The 23,276-nt window shown below is 35.9% G+C and overlaps 1 protein-coding gene across 19 annotated transcripts in view; it reads right to left on the minus strand.

Moving 5' to 3' along the window:
* The window catches only part of PUM2 (pumilio RNA binding family member 2), a 76,191-nt gene that overhangs the window by 24,752 nt on the left and 28,163 nt on the right, over window positions 1-23,276 (minus strand). For 9 of the 19 annotated variants that reach the window (XM_058179429.1, XM_058179419.1, XM_058179359.1 and 6 more), the window contains exons 6-11: window positions 21,787-22,060; window positions 20,775-20,868; window positions 19,951-20,073; window positions 12,113-12,255; window positions 9,636-9,774; window positions 2,327-2,470 (exon numbers count right to left, since the gene is read on the minus strand). In XM_058179429.1, the coding sequence (XP_058035412.1) occupies window positions 2,327-2,470; window positions 9,636-9,774; window positions 12,113-12,255; window positions 19,951-20,073; window positions 20,775-20,868; window positions 21,787-22,060 (917 nt within the window). The remainder of the gene's footprint in view (window positions 1-2,326; window positions 2,471-9,635; window positions 9,775-12,112; window positions 12,256-19,950; window positions 20,074-20,774; window positions 20,869-21,786; window positions 22,061-23,276) is intronic. The other 10 variants (XM_058179449.1, XM_058179439.1, XM_058179367.1 and 7 more) reach the window with 3 other exon arrangements.

Below are 23,276 nucleotides of genomic sequence, written 5' to 3' on the forward strand. Positions count from 1 at the left end.
AAAAAGTATTAGGGGTACATCAGTATTCTGAGAACAATGTCTTAAATAAATAGGGCTTTTTCAGTCAAATGGCTTTGAGTGTCCCTAAAGTTTTGCATCCTGTGATGGACAAATGCAAAGATCTGTGCTGGGCTCTGCCAAATATTGCTAATAGTGTTGAGATTATCCAATTCTAAATTTTTAAAATGCAAATGCAATGGCCTTTTGGTTTGTTTGTGAGCTTTAATATATGTATCTATATGCACTTAATGAAGTGAAAGTTCATGCTGTATGCTAAATATAAATACTACATTGTTTTGTTTCTTGAGGGAAACCGGCGGGTTACCAAATGCTTGAAATAGAGGCCTCAAGTCAATAGCCAGAAAATAATATTTTTGCTGCTACTGCTATTTAATTAGTACTGTGTGTGTGCTCAGCATCTATAACTGCTTTTGATTTTATTAAAAAAATAATTCCCTTTGCCATTTTTTCTGTAAGATAGATGATAGGTAGCAGTCAATATGGACTATCGTTTTATTTATGTTTGTGGCTCTAGAAAGAAAATCAAAGGAATGCAGAAAAAGCTTCTTACTCCATTATTTTCTATTGTGGAACATTGTAAGCATTCCATATTTTGTTCGTTTTGAACAGTCAGCTTAGAATACAACATGTTTGTATTAAGGCTGTTTTAATCAGGGCTCAAAATAAAAATACTTAATATCCCCTACAAAGTTATTGTGATAGCAGCAATATACTATAACGTATATAAGAAAAATTACAAATATTCAATTCAACTTTCAGTGTTATACTAATAATATGGTCGACAGCCATCTTCCTGCATAAGCATTAAGAAATATTAAGACATAGCCATGTAGTTGGAGTTAAAATTATAATTAGCAAGTCAATATAGACTATAAAATATGTTTAAATGAGAATGACAGGAGAGCCAGGAGGCTGACTTTTCTATCCCCTCTGTTAGATACGTGTTAGATAAACTGAAAGCAATGGGTCAAGAATTTCCGTGGGCAGATCAAATATAGGTGATAAATAAAGACATCACAAAGACATCACAATTCTTGACTTTATTAACTCCAAAAAAATTGGGGGGGGGGATAGAAGAATATGGTTCTTTGAAAAGTAAAGTTTACTCTAAATCTTATGAATTTCACACCCAAATATGGCAAAAGCAGGACATGCACAATCCACATAAATAAGCTTCAACCCCTGAACTGCATCTCAATGAACAAAAATTGTAGCACTTTTAATGCATCTTAAATTTATACTTTACTATCAATTTGGTATGTACCTTTACATCTGCACAATGCCCAATTATTTAATGCCAAAAAAGGGGGAAATTTTAGCAACTGAACCACTTCTCTATGTCCCAACAACAGCAGTTTGCACTAACAATAGACTCAGAAAAGATATTTTTCAGTGTAAAGAACTTCCGTCCATCTCAAAGCATCAAGTCAAATGACTAGGATCTGGGTGCTTCCCAATCTATTTCCGCTTGCCAAGTTCCCTGCAATCATGTGATTGCTATTTGCAACCTTCTCTGCTGACTTTCTCAGAAAGTCAATGGAGAAACTGATAAGGAAGGTTGAAGGATGATTCTGGGGACGATGGTGGTGGTTTCCTCGTCCCTGAGAGCGGACATCTTTCAGCAGGCAGCTCTTGCTCTTGCATTGCAGAATTTAGCTCTGTGCTGCTTGGACTTGAAATCTAACTAGGTAGGCAGCTTTTTCTCTCTGTTTTGCAGCTTCTGAGCTCAGAAACACTTATGTGTAGCCTGCACCGGACCTCCCAGGCTCCCAATCCTCCTTATCTGGGACTCTGTCCACTTAATAACCTGTAAAATTGCTTAATAGCCACATTGCCATTGCCCATTGACAATGGGATTGCCTGAATTGCTGTCATTGAGTGTAACATCTCACTTAATAATCGCTTCAATCAGTGACCAAGATTCTGGTCCCAATTGTGATTGCAAGTTGAGGACTACCTGCATTCTTAATGGATGGAAACATATATTTTAACTATAGCACACTGGGACTATTGCTTATTACTCTGTTCACTGTTGTTTCATCCAGACATTTTTTTTACACTATGCCACAAATAAAAAGAATGGGGAGTACTTCTGAATTAACCTAAGAAACAGTCACTGAAATCTTTTATGCCCTTGGGACAAATGACAGAATAAATGTCAAGAGAAATATCCTAGATGAGAATGTTCCTGCATCTATGTGTGTGTGGCAACAAATAAGTATTCTGAATAGTATCTGGAAGATTGCAAAGCAGGAAAAGAACTGTTAGACCATTTAAAAAATAAAACTGCAAAAAAGCTACTTACCTGCTTGTGCAGCTGCAGAACTGATGATAACAGGTGCTGAAGCCACCAACCTGACAGGTGCTCCAAGTCCAGTTCTGGCCCCTGGACCTACCACCAAGGCACCCGTCTGATCATAATAAGCAGTGGGAGCTAGCACTTGATAGCCTAATCAATACAAAACACACAATCTAATAAATTTTAGAGTGAAAAATTTCTTTTTGCAACTAATTATCTATTTTAACTTTGAGCAAAGTAGTGGATGTCATCTGTTTTGTAGAACTGAAAACTCTTATTCTTTTTGTGCTTAAATATTACTGAGTACAGTACACTATATATGTTTTTGTTCCAGGCTAAATAGATTAATACCAGAATGAACAAATAATGCCATGCACTTGCCCTTCCCTCCTGCCTTCATCTAGACACTCAAGTGCTATGACATCACTCTCCTGATCTTTCCAAGCTAGGAGAAAAATGCAAGATGGATCCAGATTGTTTTTCCTAGCCAGGAAAAATGATGTTACGGAAGTGTTGATTAACCTTTTAAAGGAAGCCTGAAGATAGTACTGTTTCAAAGCAGAATATGTAAAAGATGTGCAGTAAAACAATAACAGATGAACTACAAAAGAATTAGAAATGCTGGTCATCGTAGCAACATATTTACTGGGCCAGCTGAAGTCTTTTTGAGTTTCAAATATTTCATCAAACAAGTTGGTCAAGGAAAGGCGAGAAAAGGGGAGGTTTAGCTCTATCAGATTATAATAGAAAAGCATATATTTTAAGCTCAACATCACACTATGGAGTTTTCAGTGTTTGCTAAGATTGGCTGTTTGCTTGCTGATGTTTCATTATCCAATTAGGTAACATCATCAGTATGAGAGTGGGGTTTGCTCCCTGTTTATGTATGGCTTGCCCTGCCAATTTTGGTATCTGTGGGAGTGTTTCATAGCCTAATCAAGGAACTATCAAGGAGAAAACCTCACCCCCATCAAAACTGGCATGGCAAGCTTTTGTATATAGAGAACAAAACTCACTGTTGCACTGGTATTGTTGGATAATGAAACATCAGCAAAGTAAGTAACCAAGCTTGGAGAACACCAAGATCTTCTTATATCGAATTATATTATTGGAGTATAAGGCATATACTCCAGGCATATAAAGCAGTATAAGGTTGTGATAGCACTCTCCTAAAGCTTATTGCAAAGAAGCATCAAGCACATGCTTTTAGTTTCCACTTTATGAAACGTACTTTATATATTATAGCTATTAAAGTCAAAATTATTTCTGATCAGTGCAAGATGCAGATATTATTGTGTGTGTGTAGGATGGGGAATAACCTAGGCAACTCTTTTCTTATGGCCAAATATTGTTTTATATTATACTCAAACAGATTCTAGCCACCCAACAAAGCAAACCACATTAGTAAGAATAAAGCAGTATTGTAAAAACGGTTCCTGACAAATCCACAATAGAAGATCAAGTTGTTTCTTCTAATGAGTACTAGGTAGCAAGATATGCCAAGTAAAGGGACTTTCTTGTTGAAAATGGGCAAGCTTATAACTGTCTTTAGGTTGAGCCCAAATAGTTTAAGCTTTAAAAGTTAAAATCCTAACTTTAAATTGGATTGGAAAATGCATTGGAACAAATGCAGCTGGAGCAATATCGGTATCACATAAATGATCAGGTTTCAACCATTATTTGTGCAGCCTTTTTCTGAAACAGGTGAAATGTCTGAATTATCACTGAAGGCAGTCTCATGCAGAGCATATTAAAATTGTCCATTTCAGAAGTCACCAAAATATGCACAATCAGCCCTTTTCAGGCAGGACTACACCCGGGGTACTATTCCCACTGTGTAAAAAAGCAATTCCCATAAGTTTCCCCAATGTAGTGTCAAGTTATACAGCACTACACTGATCATTTAGTTCTTCATTCAGGGAAAATAAAAGCAATTTACAGCCACAGTAATTCCTTTATCCAGATTGGACATTTTATTTGAACACAGCACCTCAAAAGTTTCTAGAGTCCCCAAAGTCAAAAGATAAAAATGAAAGATATGTGTCTAATCCATTTTATTGGCTTGCCATTCCAAAATCATGAATGTTTATTTCAGCAGATTAATGTACATAATAAAGAACATAAGGATAATGTTGATTCCTTAGGGCCGTGATGGCAAACCTATGGCACACGTGCCTGAAGTAGCATGCGGAGCCATGTTACTTGGCACGTGCATCGTCCGTTCTTCTTCTGGGTATCTGGCGCACATGTGCACGCAGCGATCAGTTGGCTTTTGTACATGTGGCAGTGCCGGAAACAGGAAGAGCTTGTCTTCCATTTACTGGCATGAGCATGCGCGCCGGCCAGCTGATTGGCATGTGCGCATGTGCAGCAGTAACCAGAAGACTTGCTGGCTGGCGCATATGCACATGCCGGAAACTGCAAGTTCATTTTTTGGCGTGTGCATGCCCCCTGGGCAGCTTCTCTTCCTGGTTGTGGCCCAGACGAGCACACAAAGTGCTCTCTTTTCACCACTTGATGCCGAAAAGGTTCACCATCACTGCCTTAGGGCATTTCTTAGGCTATGAATATGGTAGAGGAGTCACATGCTGGCAATACATTCTAAGATAATGTTTCCAAGGACTTTGGGAATTCTGTGCTCCTCCTGTATAGTGAAATACCATAATAAAGAACGTTAATTTACAAATCCAATTTTTTCCAAACTGTCAAAATTTCCAGGTTATCCCACCTAGTTATGTTCTGATAATTTACCAAAGTAATGATAACTTGTGATTTTCTGAATACTGTTTTGCTACAGGTCCTAACTCCTCCAGCTGGCATGGCCAATATAGTTACTAATATAGTAACTATAATATAATATAGCATAGTAATTATAGTTAGTAATTTCTGCATGATTATAGATATGTAATTGTGGTGTACCAGGAAGTCTGAAGTTATTTCTGTCTCCAAACCAATAGTAAATCTGAATTAGAATATATCTAAGTAGTCAACATATCAGAAAGTTCTGCACCTAGGACAGAGGTCTTCTAAGTTTTGATACTATTGCTTTGTTTGGCCTCACCTAAAGCCCATTCCCACCCAAAAGGGATCTACAAAATTATGTTGGCAAAGTGATCACTTCACGCTGTTATCACCATTACTAGAGTAAGATCTAAGGCAGACTTACAAATTTCCTGGCACGCATGCTTCAGTGAGAACCCTTGATACTTTTATTGCTCCGAGCCTTCCAAAATATTATGTAATACTAGTATGAATATTCCTTAATTCCAAATAAAGAGCAGGAAATGTTAGCAAGGCTATATTTTCTAGAAAATTCCCAAGGAATTACAAATCTATATGATCCATCATTCCTCTGGTCTCATGAGGTAAAATGCTACAACTAAGTTATAGTGACAATTCTCTCTTAATTCTAGCAAAATGCTCTCATGATATTGTACCTATCCCTATTAACAAGAATGCTAACATCTATCAAAGAAGCTAAAGCAAATAGAAACTTCAGCAACATGATCCAGCATCCCATCCTTGAAGAGCAGTGGTTAATCATGTTCCGCGTGACAACGTTCTACAGACATAAGCCTAGAAAGAACCGTTATCTGATGTCTGGCATCCATCTTTCTTTAGCATGAAATAAGCAAATATATAAAATAGGCAAAAAGGTAACAAAACAGATAATGCAGAGTTAAGTCTTCACTACTCAGGTACTGAATTCAATCTGAAAAATTGAATTACTGTGTTTCGTATTATAGATACATATACAAAGCTAAACTGTGCTGTTCTGTTCTACTACCTTCGCTAATATTTTCACGTGCTAGCAAATGATCAGGTTTTCACTGCTTTCTGCTCACTGCTCCTCTGTAAAGAATGTAGAATAATCTGTTAGAGGATATTAAAAGTAAAATAACAATTTACTTAAAACTGAATGTGCATTATAAGCAGTACTAGATATGTAAGAAATAAGTACGTTAGCATCATAAGGTGTTCTAATTAGTATGGTGACACTGGTCCTAACATTATGCATATCTGTCCATTCCTGAAGTCTGATCTGGAGGTAAAGAAGAAAATTAGCTAGCCCCCTCCCCCCCCCCCCAAAATAAGCAAGAATTCTAAGGAACAATGTTAAGTTTTTCTTATTTGGTTCTCCTACTAGCTGAAACAGCTGTAGTAATTAGGATCTTACTAACACAAAATTGATTTGCATCAGACTTGTTACTGTAGAAATTTCCACTGGCAGAATGAAAGCTAAACTATGCCAAGTAAAAAGAGTACTTGACAAGAGGGTAGCAGAGCAGAATAGCTACTCATTTAAAAAGGTGTATATGAATACACTTCTCTTTGACTGCCATTCATGGCTGTGATATAATTTCACAACATAATTGTTAACTATATGGAATACACAGGTAGTCCTTGACTTAAGATCACAACTGAGCCCCACATTTCCATTCTTAAGCAAGACAATTGTTAAGTTCTGCTCCATTTTACAACCTTTCTGCCACAATAGTTAAGTGACACACGGCAGCTGTTAAGTTTGTAACACAGTTGTTAAGTGAAAATCTGGCTTCCCCACTGTTTTTGTTTGTCAGGTTACAAACGCTGATCAACATGACCCTGGAATACTGTAGCCATGATAAAAACATGCTATTGGTCAAGCATCTGAAATCTGATCACGTGATCTTAGGGATGCTGCAATGGTCGTAACTTTTTTCTTTTTTCAATGCCACCAAAACTTTGAAGTGTCACTAAATCAATGGCTATAAGTTGAGGACTATCTGTACTCCATATTGACTTTGAGTTCTAAAAAGAAGGGATTGCATAATATTCTACAAGTATGAGCATGCTAGTGCTGTAGCACCGATCATTTTTTTATTTCTATTCTGTTTACTGAAAGATTCTCAAGTCAGGTAAAATACACTTGAAATATCCAAAGTTGAGATCTACAGTGTTTTCCTGGAGTCTTTTCATAACACTGAATTTAATCTTTCCTTGATTTACCTAAGCCACTTCAATTACTGCTGGACAAACTTAATCAATGTTAAATTGGTTAACATCATTATTGACTTAATCATTATAACACTTCTTTGGTCTTGTATTTTAGCAATTATGCTGATTCTTTTTTGTTTAATTTTTTTTAAAAAAAACACGAATTTACCTTTTTAAATTTCCAAAAATATCTAACTGCAATTTATTGGACAAAATCTCTGGATCTTTATTTTACTAGAATAATTTTAAAAGAGGAGAGTGTGAGGTGGAAATGTATACATGGATAGATACCCATTATCATAACGTAGAACTATATGTGTTTACTTAGCAAAAAATGCTATTATGTCCCCTTAGAGTCTTTAATGCTTAAAATTATAAACAGTCTGGCTTTGTCAACTAAAATTGAAGTCAATGTGAGTGAAACTACATGGCACTGATACATAATGAAGCTATATGCAGCATGATTTATATTGTAATACAATATGAGAATACTTGTATCTCTGAATGCTAAGGGTTCCTATGCCTTCTATTTGTTAGTTTAACAGTTAAATGCAGTTAATAAAACATTCTAAATAACTTTAAGAAAGCAATGTTATGCAATGCCCAAGATCAAATTTCTCACTAGCAAATTTATGCCATAACAGCAGTATATGTAAATACCAACTGAACTTTGTCTAATATAATATGTAAATCTCAACTGTAAATGTTTGTGGGGCAAAAGTCGTTCTTTTTTTTTTTTGCATGTAAGGACTCTGTAACAAATTAGATTACTATATTTGAGAAAAGGGGACCCAGTGCTTGCAAGAAAATGCAAGGAAGATGGGGTGGGGAGAGGGATGATGGACGGACATACAGAATATTCACACAACAAACTTAATTAGATCAAAGAAGAGGCACTAGTGTGTGATGAGAATATGATAATCCAGTTAATAGCAGAGATAGGACCAATTAAAAATTCAAACAATCTCCACCAAGCGGTACTACAAAAATGATTCTCATCAAGCATTTTATTTGTATTCTTGTTATGTTTTATCTACTGCAAAAGAGTGCATGGATAACCCATATCCATAACACATAACCATAACCCATAACCCATGGTCAAAGCACCCTGGATTTTTTATTTGCTCCAAGAGGGTGAAGAGAAGAGAGAAGGAACTGACAGGCTCTCCGACTCCTTTGCAGCAAATGAAAGAAATCTGAAATGGTTGACTGAATGATCAACTGAATCTGCAATCCTGGTGGAACAGGAGTGATTCAACTGGCCAAGGGAACACCTGACTTGGTCAGCAATACTGCACAAAAAGTACTACAAAGTTTCACCTTCTATTTGAATATCATCCAATGATCCATTTGGTAGGAAGATGAAATATTCCAAATGAAAAGTGCAAAATATCCAAATGAGTGCAAAAAGCTACCTTTTTGCACTCATAGGCAAAGCCACTATAGCTGTGGATTATCAGCAAGTTTAAACTGCTTTACAAAATCTTACTATTATGCAATAAAGAAACTCCATAATAGCCAGTTGTAGCTTTGTGGTTTGCATAAAAGCAGAGAAACACAGCTGCATTATCAGCAGTGCAAAGCTTAAATGCTATGCATGCAAGTTCAGTTTCTAATTTAGAAATACATATATTACAAATCTAATTTAATGTTAACCAAAGGAAAGCTCTCAATGCATATTTTAAAATCAACATATAATATATATAAATATAATTAATATGGATTAAGGCAGAACACTTTTTAAAAAAAAAAACCATTTCTGAAATGTTGATGAACCTAGTTCTAAATTATGTATTATATATTATAACAAATAGTAAATACATTTTAAGGTAAACACATTAAAATGGTGCTGGATACAACGCACATAGGAACTATCTTTCATTTATGGTTCATTTTCTATTTCAGATGATTCCTGACATGGATATTTTGGAAAGTTCCCAATGCTGCAGCAAAAAACAAACTACAGAAATAAATCAAGGACCATTTTCACATGAACACTATTATCATTCCCTAGTTTTCCAACCCTATTAAGTGGGAAATTAGAAATAGGGAATTTTAATTTGGGGGAGATAGTATAGATACAACACCCTAGGTTACAGGGCTGGAACCAGGCTACTACATTAAATATCATTCCCAAATCTTTGCTTTTCTCCCAATGCATTCTTCTATGCTGATCCTGACAGCTATAAACATGGCCAAAATCACATTTCAAAGTTTTATTCAGGCTAAATAACAGTTATAAAGAAATTACAGCTAAATAGATTATTGTGATAATATCAAGATTTCAGGATGTTTAGGCTGAGTTTGTTTTTAGTTTTCTTGACTCATCGTTATATACCTGGCATGCCAGTGGCAAGTCCCTGACCAAAAGCCAAAGCTGGATTTGCCGCCGCAGCTGCTGCAAGTGATTCTGCCTGCTGCCCTTGCTGACTCTGGTTGGGAGTAAGAGGGCGCTGATTACCTCCAGTACGAAGAACCTACAAAAGACCAATGGCTTTCATTGTATTTTTTTATGTGTATAAACAAAAGAAATGTGTACTAGGAGCAAATTATTTTGACAGAAAATATATAGCATAAGAGGTGCAGGTTCAAGACAAGACGTTTTGTAGAATCCAATACTGCTAAATATAATTCAAGAAATGGCAAGGAATTAAATTCCACACATTGCAGTAGGTAAGAATGGCAAACAGGTCAGAATTCCATCTTTATAGCTATCACCAGCCTTTATATTATGTTTAACATTCTTAAAATTGCAGTTATCAGAAAATTGGGATTACTAGGTTTAGTGAAATATTTACTCTTTTGGATCATTGCAGATGTAATGCTTGCTGGCTCAAAATCATATAGAAAGAATTGTTAACAGATAATAATGATCTCTTTCTTAGCACATCTTGTTTAGTGCAATTTACCTGTACTTTTAACCATGGTCAACGGTTTGCCAATCACGGTCAGTACAGATCAGACTGAACTCTTGAGGACTGAATTAGTATTTTTACTCTACAAACATTTCAAGTTATAGATAATAAGCATCTTTCACCTGTTATTCAGATGAAACTGAACATATAATATGGTAAATCACAAAAAGGGCATTAGGGGTAAAAAATTAATAAACTAATCTGACACGTGACCTTAACAATTCTTGAAAAAGAAACATTTTCATATACATTTATTCATGATTTAATGTTCTGTCTTCTTCATCAAAGTTATTTTTTTTAAAAAATTACTAGAGAATTTTTTCAATTGACAGGTGTTTTAAGAAATGTTTAGTACTTTTATCTAAAGTTATATATTCAATTATTATTATTAATTATCCTGATGAGAAATAAAGAAATCTCTCAGTTCTGATGTGTAATAGGAAACAGGATGAAACAAGAAGTGTCGTTCATAAAGTACTGTCCCAAGGCCTAGTGCAGCCAAAGTCTAATGCAGCCATTTTGCTTCAAAATCAGTATCACATACAAATTTCCTGTGTTTTTCCAATTAACCATGAAATAAGTGTATAGCTTAATAGTAGTGATCATTAACAAAAATTTAAAAACTAGTTTTAAAGCCACATTCTAACTATCCTTCAATTAACTTATTACCAAACTGATATAACAATAAATCAAAGTTAGCTGTGAAAAAAAGGAGTAAAAGGAGAAATGAATCTTATTATGATTAAGAGCCAGGAAATATTACATCTGTATGAGCCTAAGATTCACCACCTAATAACAGGCACAAATTTAATTTACAAGAGAACATTAACATGAATTAAAACAATTAAAAATAGGCCATTTAATTTAATTTAATGCAGTAAATTATGTTGTTCAAACACATTTGTATAATACAATTCCCTCTGAAATACTGCTGAGACATCAGCAATATGTGATCAATACCTTGGATAATTATTCTGATATAAATTCAATTTTTAATGCCAAGAGGCATTTTCTGATTCCAGCTTTAAAGAAGCAAAAGCCACTTCTATTTATTTAAGACAGGAATCTACTTTTTTCCAACTCCTTCACCCTCCGCAAATCCTGCACTCTTCCTTGCCATGCAATAAAAATTGGTGGCCATCATATCAGTTAAACCACGGGTGTCAAACTTGCAGTGTCACGTTGCTATCATGTGATGTATTTTGACGTTTTCCCCCTTTGCGGAGCTGGGGTGGCCATGGCTTGCGCACAACGCATCTGGCCTGTGGGCCGCCAGTTCGACACCCCTGAGCTAGATGAGCAGCCCTTCTAAAAACATGATCTCTACTTGTGGAATCAGCTTGGTGTGTTTGGTATGGTAGTTGGCAGGGAACTATGGAAATGAGAAATAGTATGATCCAGAAATATTTTGTAGGGCATGCTAATGGGATCAGATGTCTTTGTGATCCTTTCAGATATAAATTACAGTAGGGACCAGGTGAGAGAAATCAATAGCTTTCCAACTTATTTCCAAGGTAAAACTTAGAGCAAGTCATCCTTCAGGTAGGTTGATTTCTGCCAGAAATCTTTGTTGCTGTGGGGTGTTCTACACACACACACAAAGCCAACATGATACCTATGTGAATTCATCTAGTGAACAGGAAAAAAAAGCTTAAGTAGCTCTGGTTCAAAAATCAAGTTTAGTTAACATCCTGGTTTATAGAAACTAAAAATTGCAGACCAACCTGAAAATGAAATACACTTGAATCAGAGATTTTGGATTGCTACATCTAAGAAATGTATCAATACAGGAGTATTTCCCCAACACACACACACACCCCACACACAGAATATATAGCTTGCTAGATGGCAAAATATACAAGTGAAAAAATATTTTGGCATGTCTATCTGTCTGGTTTACCTGCTGTTGTCCTTGTTGTGCCTGTGATGCAGCCTGCTGATTGGCAGTGCTGTTTGCTGCCGCGGCGGCTTGCTGTTGAAACAAATTGGCTGGATATACGCCCCAAGGAACTCCATAATACTGAGGAGGAACAACTGCTGGCCCTGACAAAGAAAAGATTTTTATCAAAGTATTTATATTTTTACTTTCGAATGCTTTGGGAACAAAAGTAACTTGGTCATCCTAATATTATTATAAATAAGCAAACATCACTACATATGTGATATCAAAATTCCCCCAAGAAAAACCTTAAGCCCCCTGTCAACCAAAAAATGGCTATCTTTTGTCCCTAACAGTTGAAACCAATATGTGGGAGGTTAGTATACAGTCAATAAAAGAGTACATCTGAAACACAAGCCAGTCAAATTGAATCTTTTACAATTTGATTTTAGTGAGGCAATTATGTTTTTTCTTTCTGCCATTAAAATGAATGTTTCATGTGTAATCTGATACATAACATAAAAAGAACAGTTCAAGTGAAACTTTCCTATAATTTTATAAAGTTCTTGCTCATTTTCCACCCATGCATCATCTGAAGCATATTAGGTAGCAACACTTTCTAAGCAATCTTTTAAAAACTTTAATGTAGAAAACACACAGTGGAAAATAAAAAATCCATTTAATATTAATAATTATTTTTGTTTTATACTGCAATGTTTCCTAAAGGAGACAAAGTAGCATACAAAAAAGTAACATTATTAAAAAATTAATTCAAGACAATAAAAATGCTACAAATTAAAACAGTTTTCAAAAGCAACCAGGGTAGTCTAAACAGTTATCTAACAAATACTTGATTGAATAGGCATATTTTTAGTTGTTTAAAACAGAATAACCCTGGGGGAAAGCCATATACTTAGAAGAAATTTATTAATTGGAGTTTCATTATAGAAAGCTGTACTTTTGTCCACTGTACTGTGAGCTGAAGTTACCAGTGGGATTATGAATAAAATCCTCCCATATTTGGATCCTAAGCTGTTTTATAACAGTAACGATTCTCAAACTATGATTCGCCAAAAATTCCTTAATTTACCTCTCCTTTTTAAAAATATCATTTTACTGTATTATTATAAAATACAAGTAGTAGCTATAGCACATGTAGTCTTCAACTTAGGACCGGTCATTTACTGACTGTTTGGAGTTACAAAGGCTTTGGAAGGGGTACAATATGGCCTGTAAAGTCCTTCTGGCAGTTGTAAAATGTTGTGCTACCTCCCCACAGTCACAACCATATTTCAAGCAGTTGGCAACTGGCTCACATTTTCAACTGGTTTCAACATCCCATGGTCGTGTGACCCTGATGTGTGATCCAAAAAAATTGGGAGAATAGATTCACACCTAAGACGCGATTTGCTTAATGACCACCATAAAAACAATTATCAAAACAAGTCTGCTCGTGTGGGAGCCTCAATTTACAGCTATCACAATTTACAACCAAAATTCTGGTCCCAATTGTGGAGATAATTAACTCTCTAAATGTTTAAATAACTTAATTTTTAAAATAAGCATGCCCATGTAACCCTTCTTCTTTGAGAGCTGTACTGATTTTGCTTGCCTCCAGGTAGGATTCAAGTTGCTACAAACTTTCCTACAGCAGTGCTACCCTCTAGGACAGGAGTGTCACTTGATTTCATTGAGGGCCACATCAAGATTGTGTTTGACCTTGGAGGGTCGGTGTGTGTGTGTGTGTGGGTAGGTATTGCCATGGTGGGCATTTGCCAGCAGACTCTCTGCGCCGACAACGGCCACCCTGGGAGTCCGCTTCCCGCGCTATGATTCCAGCTCCATTCAACTGCCCTGGCTCCCGGAAGACTCGGCAGCAGACGACTGGCCCGACCAGCCTCTTCTCCGCTTCCTGTAGCTTCCAGCCGGGGTTTGGAAGCTGCAGAGGAAGCCATCATCAGTGCTGGGATGGTGGCGGCATGGACTCCCCATGCAGGGCTGCAGCTCCCTTGACCCTTCACAGCCCCTCTGCCCCGGCTCCCCTGTCTTGGGCAGAAGACTCTCAGCCCTGGCTCCCGGAAGACTCGGCAGGAGGCGGTTGGCCCAACTGGCCTCTTCTCTGCTACCAGCCGGGTGCTCACTGGCTTCACCAACATTGACTTGGTGAGGCCAGGAAGGCGCGTGAGTGGGGGGGGGGAGACAGGCAGCTTGGTGCCTCTGCTTGCTCATATTCCACACACACCCCATGGGAGGGGATGGGCTTGATGGCAGCGTGCGGAGGGAGCCTCTCTCTCTGCTGGACCCTTGGCTGTGAGTGCGCAGGCTGCCCGGTGGGCACCAGGTGGCAAGAGGTGCCAGGTTGGCTGCTCTCTTGTGAGTGGGCTCCTGAAGAGCTGGGCGCAGGGACGTGAGGATATGGGCACAGCCACAGGCGAACAGCTGACGAGCAGCAGCGCAACACAGCAGCAGCCATGAGCACCCCCAAAATAATAAGACCCCTCCAATAATAAGGCCAAGCCCTTATTTTGGGGTTCAAAAGAAAATGACCCTATCTTATTTACACGGTATTGTATTTTTATTATTCAACTAATAATAAAAATACAATAGCATAAATAACATGATAATACAAGATCTAACAATAGAGGTAAATTTCCAGGATAGAACTAGAAATGGCCATCAATTATAGATTGTTGATTGTTGATTAAATGGACCTATAGTATGTAAAATCTGGCATCAAACTGTAGTATTAACATACTACAATTGCTTGTTTTCTATCCAGATCAGGCACTTACTTGAGGCCACATAATTGCAATCCTATCCAATTCAGTCCTCCTGCAGCACAGGCTGCACAGAGGCCCCGCACAACCCGTTTTTGGCCTCCCCGGCCTCCAGCAGCACTCTGCTGGCCAAAAACATTTTGGTCAGGAGAGGCACCGCGGGCCGGTTCTTTAATATTTCCAGTCCAGCCCCGCAGGTCAGGTTTAAGCACCCCATGAGCTAGATCGGCCCGTGGGCCTTGAATTTGACACCCCTGCTCTAGGAGAAATGAAGGTAGACTACAAGTTTTGTTCAACAATATTACCTAATCGACTGAAGAAATGTGTATCAGATATCACACATATTGGCTAAACTGATTTTATCCCAAAGAGAAATACAAAGAACAACAATAGGGTTACATATAACAAAACCTAAAAACAAGAAAAGGAAGAAAGATGCACTGATTTGGGAGTATGCAGAAAAAGCTTTTGACAATTTTCAGTGGCAATTCCTGCTGGTGGTATTGAATAAAATAAATCCTGGAGAAAATGTTCAAGGAGGTTAACAGTATACACTAACAGAAAAAAATGACAATTATGGCTAATGGAAAGCTCTTTTCAGATTTCCAAATAAATAAAGGAAGAAAACTAGGATGTCCACTTTATTATTTAACATTGCTTTAGAAATAATGGCAGAAAAAGCCTGAGAAACAAATAACAGGTCTCAAAATTTGTGGAACGACATTATCCAGATATGGTATTATTACATACCACAATAGTTAAATGAAAGCAATCATTAAAATAGTTAATGAAAACCATCATTTTGGAGTATATTCTGCATTCAAAACCAAAAATAATTACAAGATTTTTAACACAAGGAGAAACCAATCTTCTGCAGGAAGCTCATTTTGTCAGATGGCTCATTTAATGAAAAACTTTGCTTTAATATCAAACTAACTACATGTGGTCCTCATTTAGTGACAACTGGGATTGACAACTTGATTGTTAAGTGAAATGACTGCTCAGTGAAACAACTATGCTTATGATTGTCAGCTTTTCTTCGCTTTACAAACCTGGGAAGCATTGTAAATGTAAGGACTCATCATAAAGTTACTTTTTCACGACCTTCATAACTGGGAAAGATCTCTAAATGAGGACCATTTGTATGTTAAATTATGGCAAGAGATTAAAAGAGACCATGAAAGTTAGAATATTTCCTTAAAGCAGTTAGGAAGAGTTACAATGATTAAAATAAATGTACTACTAAGATAAATTATCTATTCCTAATGGGGTCAATCAGAATTTCAAAGAGAACTCTACAAGAATGGTAAGAAACTGTCAGTAAGTTTATGTAGGGGAAAAATCCAGTATCAAGCAAACAAAAAAAAATCCCACATGATTCCCCAGATCTTTGCTCTTCCAAAGTCTAAACAGCATCATAAAGCAAGCTGCCTATAGTGGATAACAGAATAGATAAAATCCTTTGATTGTAGAACAGCAATTTTGGAAGGAACCAGTTTAGCCAATAATTTTGAACATAATTATGGTGTGGACCTACTAAAAAAAGGTAAAGGAGTCCCTGTGAATTTTATTCTGCTAGTCGTTGCCAACTACAAAGGATGATAAAAATTTAAAAGGACACATTATTAGACAAAGTGGGACAACAGCATGAAATTCAATGAAGGGAATAATAAGCTCCTCTCTAGTGGTTTTCTGAAATGCTTTTCATGTTGGAGACAACTGTAGCAAGAAAAATATAATTACATATGCAAATATGATTTACTCATACTCTAAAAAGAGAGCAAGAATACTTGGTGAAGGCTGGTTGATGTACTTACAAATTACTGGAAAGTAAAATCAAATGTCAAGAAGGAACGAAGGACATTAAGAAAAAAGACAGAATTTTGAAACACTCATACAAAAACAGCACCATCTGTTAGGGAGTTTATATAAATTTTTCTTAGATATTTTACACCAAGAGAGAGAAAACAAAGCCGTATGATAAAACGATGCAACATTTTAAAGAGACAGTTACACCACCACAATGGGAAGAATTACCGACTAAATCTATAAAATTCACACTAAATTAAAATTTAAATGAAAATTGGTACAAGATATTCTACAGTTGGTATACAACTCTAGCTATAATAGAGATAGACAAGTCATACAGTAATAAGTATTGGAAATTTCACAAAACCATGTAGTGGATATGTAAAAACCCCAAAAAGTATTAGAAAGCTGTATATAGCACAACACAGATAATTTTAGAATTTTATGTGGAAATGAAATTGTTTTATATTAGTTACAATATCAGCAAAAATCAACAAGGAACATTAGAATTTAATGAAATATATGTTTATAGCAGTGAGAATGAATTGTGTTTAACACTGGAAGAAAGATACAATTCTATCTGATTGGGAACTTAGACGTGGAGTATTCAGCAATGGCAAAACTAACAGTATATATATAGACATATGCAAAGAACTGTAACCAAATTTAAGCAAGAATGGTTCCCAAACATACATCACGGCACAAGGTAAATATAATCACTTACCATCAGGCATCTAGGGGGCTTAAATGTCTACAATACTGTAAATCAGCAAATATACCAAAAAGGGAAAGTTAGAAACCCAATAGTTCTTTTTCCTCCCACTCCCTCCCAATTTATTTATTTGGTATTTTAATAATTCTTGCTAAATCTGTATTCCCCGCCCCCTCTTATTTACATTATATACAGACTTTAATGCGATCTATAGGAATCTCTTTTTTAATGTTATTTCAGTTCTGGAGAAAAAGGTCAAATAATTTCATGCTTGCAGTATCAATGTCTTAAATTGTAATGAATACTGATAAGAGTATTTATCTTCTTTTTTTACTTCTAATGTTCTTAATTTATCTAAGCAATGTCAATATATTTTAATTAAATGCTGTACAAGCATCATTGCCTTGAAATAATGTAACGGATCTAGATTTCCAGAATATAATAAAAAAGAAAAAAATAACTTCACATTAAAAAAATAGAGAGGATGGACAACATGAATCATTATCTTAACCACCTAAAAATGTGAACTCCTTAAGAGATCCAAATATAGGAAGGAGGATTTGTTCTATACTTTCCAAACATTTATTTAATACCATACAATGGACACAAAAGTAAAAAAAAAGTATATTCCATTTGTTTAACCTTTCCTTTCAATCCAACAGCTGCTTTTCTTTAGCAGTGCTAATAGATTTATGGTCGATGTGCTAAGTTCTGATTGCCCACCTTCTTCTACTTATTTCTAGACAAGTGAAGAGATTCTAAACTATAGAATGACCGAACTTTTCTCTCTTATTTAATATTATGTAACATAAGATTTTTCTATGGGTACAGTATGAATGCACTCTATAATCTTGTCTCTCTGACTGTATGCTATTTCTGCAACCTAACTACTTCCTTATTTAGAATTAAGGAAGGAATTATAAATTACTGACACTGACACTAATTTTCCCTCTGTTAATTAGGCGGGCAGCTGGCTTTTCTCCAAGTGGCAAATCTTTGATTTTCCACCCTCCTCGAGAAGGACAGAGCAGACCACACCACCTAATGTATCTTCCCAATCATTCAGTACTCTTTTCTGAATTGTGCCCAAAACTCTTCAGCTATCTTTTCCAGATCTCTCAATAAATTAATAAACACTGCCCAATCCAACTGAGCTATATATCAACCCGTATTATACCATATTAGTACCACTTTAATACCATAAATCTTCAACAACCAGAGCTGTCTAGGTTCGTTTTAGTTGTCAGCCACTTTGTACCTTTCTTTCAAATTTTATCCCAATTCTAGTCAATATTTTAGAGTTCTTTTGATAATATAAGAATCCATCACTAATAATATAAGATAATATAATAATATTATATTATATATATATAATATATATATTATATATTATATATTATAATAATATAAGATAATATAAGAATCCATCACTAATCCAATAGCCCTTCTCCTCGAATAAGAAAGCTTCTTTATAGAAACTTTGCCAGGTTCTCCTTATCAGCAAAATTGTTACAAAGCATTTGTTTGGGTTACTGTGTAGATAGTAAAAACCGCCAGGAGTCTAAGGCTGAAATCAGACTATCATAAACCAAATAATGAGGCTGTAAAGACCTAGTCTATTACATTGGGCTATAGTAACCCAAATAAGATTGCAAACTAAATATTTATTAAAAATAAAATTAGATGAGACCAAATAATTTGCATCAACTGACAACAATAGTAGAACAAGAAACAGCAGCACTTATGAACAATTGGAGGGTAGGTGCTAGTAGAATCTGTCTTTTTCAGCCTTAAATAATATCTGTCTCCTTTTAGATCTAGAGGAACTCTATGATAGCCTGGTTTGTGGTTGTGATCATAGGTTTGTGGTTGTGATCATGGAATTGGTATTTAGAAAACTTATTCTATGTCTGCAAATCATATAGATGAATAAAACTGAGGATAAATCATATTCAGTTTTGTGATTTGAATCAGCCTTCCAGTCAGCAGCTTCCTAAATAACAAACTCCCCTAGAAAGCCAGAAATCATTTAAGCCCAATAAAAAGTAATTTATACATATTAAGGTAGCAAGTCAGATAATGCTGTTTTTTTGCTTATGGATTTTAATCTAAGAATGACTTAATCTCTGTTCTCAAATGTCAGTTTTGATCAATTTTATCTGATGGTGTCAATTTATAATTAAAATATTGGAAATAGTGATATGTTCCTCTTTTCTGCCCTGTCCCAATTTTGTGACATCATTCAAAAGAAAGACAATAAATTCCTAGCATTTGGTTTATCTTTTCTGCTGCCGAGTGTTGAATGAAGAGGAACATGGGACTTGGCAGACTAAGAAAAATAGGAGTAGAAAAGTCAAATTAAAATCTTGGTTTGAATTCATTCCAGAGACACGGATACAACAGAAAATGAACAGGATTGAATGCTATGCTGTCTATAGTAAATTTGATATTTGAAAATCTAGAGGAACAATCTGACTAACCTGGATGATTTGTCCTTTTTTTAAAGCAAAGGTTTTAAAAATATGCAATACTAGAGTTGTTTAAAAACAGGATTGCCTTACCTGCTAAGGTAGCTGCAGCAGCCAAGCCTGCTGCTGTATATGGGTCAGCACCTGGGGGAGCAGCACTGATAATATAGGGATTTGGCACAAAAGCAGCTGGAGCCAAGCCTGCCGAAAATACACCTGTTACAGTAACAAAAGGTTCAATTTCACCAAAAACAGACACCGCACATAATGTTGTACCACACAAGTTTTTAAATGTGATTTCAGAGAATATTGATAGGAAATTGAAAAGGCTTTAAATGTAACTGACAATTTCATTTTGTCTGCCGATATTAAAAATTCAGTATGTAAAATATATAAGTAATACGCCAAAGAGCATTTTGTAAGCTTATTTCACAATAGAATGTACATTCCTATAAAATATTTTTATTTTGCTATTATTATGACTCTACTTTGCACTTTCACAATCTTCAGTGTCAAGCACTGCAGTCCCAAGGCTGATATACAATGTAGTGCAGGTAGAAAGCAGTTCACAGTGCCTGCCCTGCATCCGCTAAAGATCAAGTGGAAGAATCTGGCACTTCTCATTAAGGTTCCCAAGTTTAGATAATTCCTTCCCTCCAACTGCAGCAGCTAAAGACACAGCCGACTATGATTGGTTAAGATCTACCAATCCTATGGATAGTCTTTTGAGGAGGAAACAAGAGCGCTTTTGCAGCTGGGGAAAAAAAAATGATTGTACATATTTCTGCTTATTACCACTGGCAAAAAAACTCAAAATGTGTATATATTTATAAATATGTATATATTTAAAAAAATCACAGTTCCCTATACCAGCTGAAATCCAGAAACTTTTTATTACAAATTTTAAAATGTCTCACCTATATGTGGTTGCTGAGCTGCTGCCAGTGCATACTGTTGCTGTTGTGCTGCTGTTAACTGCTGAACAGTAAGAGGATTAGTCCTCTGAAATATCTAAGACGAAAATGACAACAAGCAAAAGGGATTTGATTTTTGGAGAATAATATTACAATATTAACAAACACATTTCTAGTCCTAATTAATTCATAAGACTGGCCCAAAGTTATTCCATGGAGTGTTACAAACAGGACTGTTCAACACTGTGAATTTCAAATTTAAATAGAAATAATTCTTCAAGAATATTATGGAAGAATTCCACATTATAATAAACTACTATCGGAAATGTCACTTCTGCTTCTTCTTTCTCTTTAGTATACTGTACAATCTAGCTGGTGGTAGAAGTTAAATTATCTTGAATAACATACAACTCAGCAGTGGTGGGATTCAAATAATTTAAAAACCGGTTCTCTGCCCTAATGACTGGCTGGGTGGGTATGGCCATGGTGGGCATGGTCAGGGGGTGTGACAGGCAGCACTCAGCCTCCTGCACCCCCCTGGGAGCAAAAACAGGCTGCGGGGGGAGGGCGTGCTGCCCCCCCGTGCCCCGTTTTGGGCCTGCACTTACCTGGGAGCCAAAATGGGGCACCTGGGGACTTCTGAAAGGGGCGGGGCAGGGCCAGCCAGCAATTTAACAACCGGTTCGGCTGAAGTGGTGCAAACCGGTTGAATCCCACCAATGCAACTCAAACACCATGCATAATATTGAGCAATGAATTATGATTCATAAATGACAATGGCATGAATGACAATTCAAAGCTAAGGCATTATGACCGAGATTATATGAATCCAGACAGTGTCTTCTCTTGATATGGAAAGACATGGGGTAAACAAGTTTTTTTTACTACAATGACAACAGCAACAGTAAAAAGAGATGTAAGAACTTTAGAAAGCTCCCATTTTTAGTTGAAACCAGTGAGTTATATAAAGCTGTAATTCCAATCAGTAATATGGCTTTAAAAAACAACAACTAACCTGTTGTTGTGAATTGTAATCAAAGAGTCCCACAGTAGCTCCTGAAGAATCCATTTGTACCTGATTTCCAGGATAATCAAACTGCAGAGAATCAAGACCCACTTGTTCCATAGCATCCAAATTCTGAGATTCGGAGTTTGAAAATTCTTCCACCAGTGGCTTGTGAGTTGAAGGATTAGAAAGTGAAGACAAGCCTTCAGCAGTGTTAGGGTTTGGACCCAAACGCTCAGTTACTTCAGTTGGGGATGCTTGTCGGCTTCCAGGAGTACGACTGCTTAGAAAAAAAATGAAAAACAAAAATGAGCTTTTTAAAAAAAAAAACTGGCTAAAAAGATGTTGAAAAACTTTATATAAGTAAAGATGTCACAATAATTTTTTGCTCCTTGATTTATAAGAAAATGGCATACAATTGTTCTATAGGATAGTTAATGATGAAATTGTTTGAAAATTAAATCCATCTATAATTTTACATTTAATTGGTACCGTAATTCAAATAATAATAACAAAATATTATTTGTTATTTTATATTATGTTAATAATTACTTTCAGGAGCAATGGAATGTTAACAGCGAACGGGAAAATTAGCATGTTTGAATGATTAATGCACAAAAATGTATACATTAAAATATACATTCTCAACTTTTTGCTAAAAATATGATAATCTTATAAAAATGCATTTCCCTTTTTTCTCAATTTCCTAAAATTTTTGTTTTACTTTTATCTATGATAAATATAGCTACAGTTAATGTTTGTGATCAAAGTTTATAGATATTGCTTTCTAGGGTAAACAGTTGGTAAAATTAACCTGCGTTTGCTGCTGCTATTGTTGTTTTTCTTGAACAAGCCAAGTCATGAAACAGCATGTATGTGCTCAGTACTTCCTGGTAAAGTAACATAAATGCTTAATAAATATGCTGTAGTAGAAAGCTCAGACTTTAAAAAGAGTAGATCTACAATTTGAGGGTGGTGGTGGTAGGAGAGCATGCTTGGAGGGATATGGGAAACTCAGGCTTCAAAGCTAAGTTCATGTCTTCAAAACCAACTTAATTGTGAATCTTAAAAGGACAACATTCAGGAAATCATATTCTGAGTCATTTATAGAGCAGGCCTATAGGAGTTATAACTATGTTTCTTTTACACTGAAAAAGATACATAACTGAATACTATTTCTACTAAAACATTTCAGGCAAAATCATATTTTGAAGATAAAATGAAGAAATTAGTTTGTATTTTTTAAAAAACACTTGGATTTTGGCATAACAGAGATCAAATAATATACAGCAGCCAGAAACAATGTACATTCTGTATTGTGAGACATTTAAGAGCTATCAGAGCACAGTCAGTCAATTTGGGAAGTATTCTCTCTGGTCATTTATAGGACGAAGAAGCAACCATGCTCCTCTTACAAGAGAAAGAGCTTTTATGATTAAAATATGAACATAAAGTAAGCTAGAACCATGGATTCCAACCTCCATTTACTGAAAGAATCC

The sequence above is a fragment of the Ahaetulla prasina genome, chromosome 1, assembly GCF_028640845.1.
Source record: "Ahaetulla prasina isolate Xishuangbanna chromosome 1, ASM2864084v1, whole genome shotgun sequence".
NCBI classification, from domain to species: domain Eukaryota; kingdom Metazoa; phylum Chordata; class Lepidosauria; order Squamata; family Colubridae; genus Ahaetulla; species Ahaetulla prasina.